Source organism: Triticum dicoccoides, unplaced genomic scaffold (assembly GCF_002162155.2).
Source record: "Triticum dicoccoides isolate Atlit2015 ecotype Zavitan unplaced genomic scaffold, WEW_v2.0 scaffold27430, whole genome shotgun sequence".
Classification (NCBI taxonomy): Eukaryota; Viridiplantae; Streptophyta; class Magnoliopsida; order Poales; family Poaceae; genus Triticum; species Triticum dicoccoides.
In genome coordinates this window covers 1-1800 of record NW_021259449.1, presented here as the reverse complement: position 1 = coordinate 1800, position 1800 = coordinate 1, and the positions used below count along the sequence as shown (strand labels likewise).

The 1800-nt window shown below is 57.1% G+C and overlaps 1 protein-coding gene across 1 annotated transcript; it reads left to right on the top strand.

Moving 5' to 3' along the window:
* Positions 1 to 1025: 1025 nt before the first annotated feature.
* LOC119345736 (low molecular mass early light-inducible protein HV90, chloroplastic-like) lies at positions 1026 to 1795 on the top strand. Its single transcript, XM_037615655.1, has one exon. It carries the CDS (start codon positions 1158 to 1160, stop codon positions 1650 to 1652), a length of 495 nt encoding a protein of 164 aa, XP_037471552.1. The 5' UTR covers positions 1026 to 1157; the 3' UTR covers positions 1653 to 1795.
* The last annotated feature ends 5 nt before the right edge of the window (positions 1796 to 1800 follow it).

The window sequence follows — 1800 nt, the reverse complement described above, 5'->3', positions numbered from 1 at the left end:
AAAGCTTTGAAGTTTGAGTAGGCCATGGCGGGCGTTCTGCGGAGAGGAGGAGATAGAGAGGGGAGGAGGGTGGATGGATGCAGCTACGTTGCTGGCCTGCGGTTTAAATACCGGGCTGAGGGCAGGGCAGGCGGCGAGGTCCTTAATGGTGGTCCCCAGAGGGATGGGTAGTACCGGAGTAGATTCCACAGCAACCGTGTGCGCTTAATGGAGGCAGACGGACGGACCGGTGTCATTTAAATGTGAAGAGACGTCGCCTTCATCGAGAAGCGGTGCGGGCAGCGCTCTCATCCGACGTCGCTTCAATGCCGGCTCCAGTGAGAGGTCGTGTCCGCTCTGGTTCGGCATGAATGCGGCGCTGACCAGCATCTAGCGGGAAAGCACGCGGGTAAGGGAGGAGGGGTTTTGGTGGTCTACGGTAGTCACGGACGGGCGTGGCAGTGGTCCAAACGCCCGCAAAGCCCCGCCCCCCACACACACCGACAGACTCAAAATTTGTGTCCGGTTTACGAGAAAAAGGCGCATCTGAATCAACCTGCAGACGGATGCAGGAACGGGTGGTTTAAGGGTCGACGTTGAAGGCAAGTATAAAGTTCATATACTCGCCAAAAAAAATTAAAGTTTACATGCTGCCTTCCTGCATGCAAGGTTTCGCGTATGTACACAGATACGTGTGTCTCTAGTGCTTTTTGGTTAGCTTGAGCTAGAAATAAGACCGTTTCCCGCAAAAAAAAAAAAGAGCTAGAAATAAGACCTGAATCACATCACATAGTGCTGACTGCTGAGCGTCGACACAAGCTTCTTGTCCATTCTGGAGTCCTCCTTCGCAACTTGTCTATCTCTTTGGCGTTTCCTGGAGCCCTCCGCACGGTGGCCTCCACGTCCGCGTAGTCGCTGCCTCGCTCCACGTAGAGGGTAATTCATGGCCGGGAGCAGTTCGCGACGTGGGCATCGCCGCGGCCACCGTGCCCACCTCGTCACGGGTTGGCTCTCGAGGAGCACGGCCTATAAATTGTGCCCACTCTCTCGGAACAATACATCATCAAACACTCAGCGACACAACAACAATCAGAACTGTACTAGCCATCATCTTTGCCTGTTGCAGCATCTGTAGCTTTTTTCTGTCCTTTCGTGCATCTTCCGTCCGCGGCTGATCAATGGCGACTGTGATGGCCATGGGCTCCTTCGCCGGTGCCGCCGTCCTGCCGCGGGGCTCGGCTGGCCGCTTCGGCGCCCGGTCTCTGCCAGCGCTGGGCCGACGCACCCTCATCGTCAGGGCACAGACAAACAAACCCAAGACGAGCACCTCAATCTGGAACGCGCTGGCGTTCAGCGGCCCTGCGCCGGAGCGAATCAACGGGCGCCTTGCCATGGTAGGCTTCGTGACGGCGCTTGCGGTGGAGGCAGGGCGCGGCGACGGGCTCCTCTCGCAGCTCGGCAGTGGCACCGGGCAGGCGTGGTTCGCCTACTGTGTGGCGGTGCTGTCCGTGGCGTCACTGGTGCCGTTGCTCCAGGGCGAGAGCGCCGAGGGCAGAGCCGGCGCCATCATGAACGCCAACGCGGAGCTCTGGAACGGCCGCTTCGCCATGCTCGGCCTCGTCGCGCTCGCCGCCACCGAGATCATCACCGGCGCGCCTTTTATCAACGTGTAAACTAGCTTTGTTGTCTCGACCGGATAACACAACCTGTAGCTAGTACTAGTAGGACATGTAAATGATGAGAGCTGATCATCCTTGTATTCTTTGCAGTACTACTAATTAAAGACTGTTCATAAAAATGGTGATAGTTCAAGGCATTGGT

Bases quoted from the DNA above. Each gene is read 5' to 3' on its own strand.
- LOC119345736 (XM_037615655.1), top strand. From the start codon at position 1,158: ATGGCGACTGTGATGGCCATGGGCTCCTTCGCCGGTGCCGCCGTCCTG.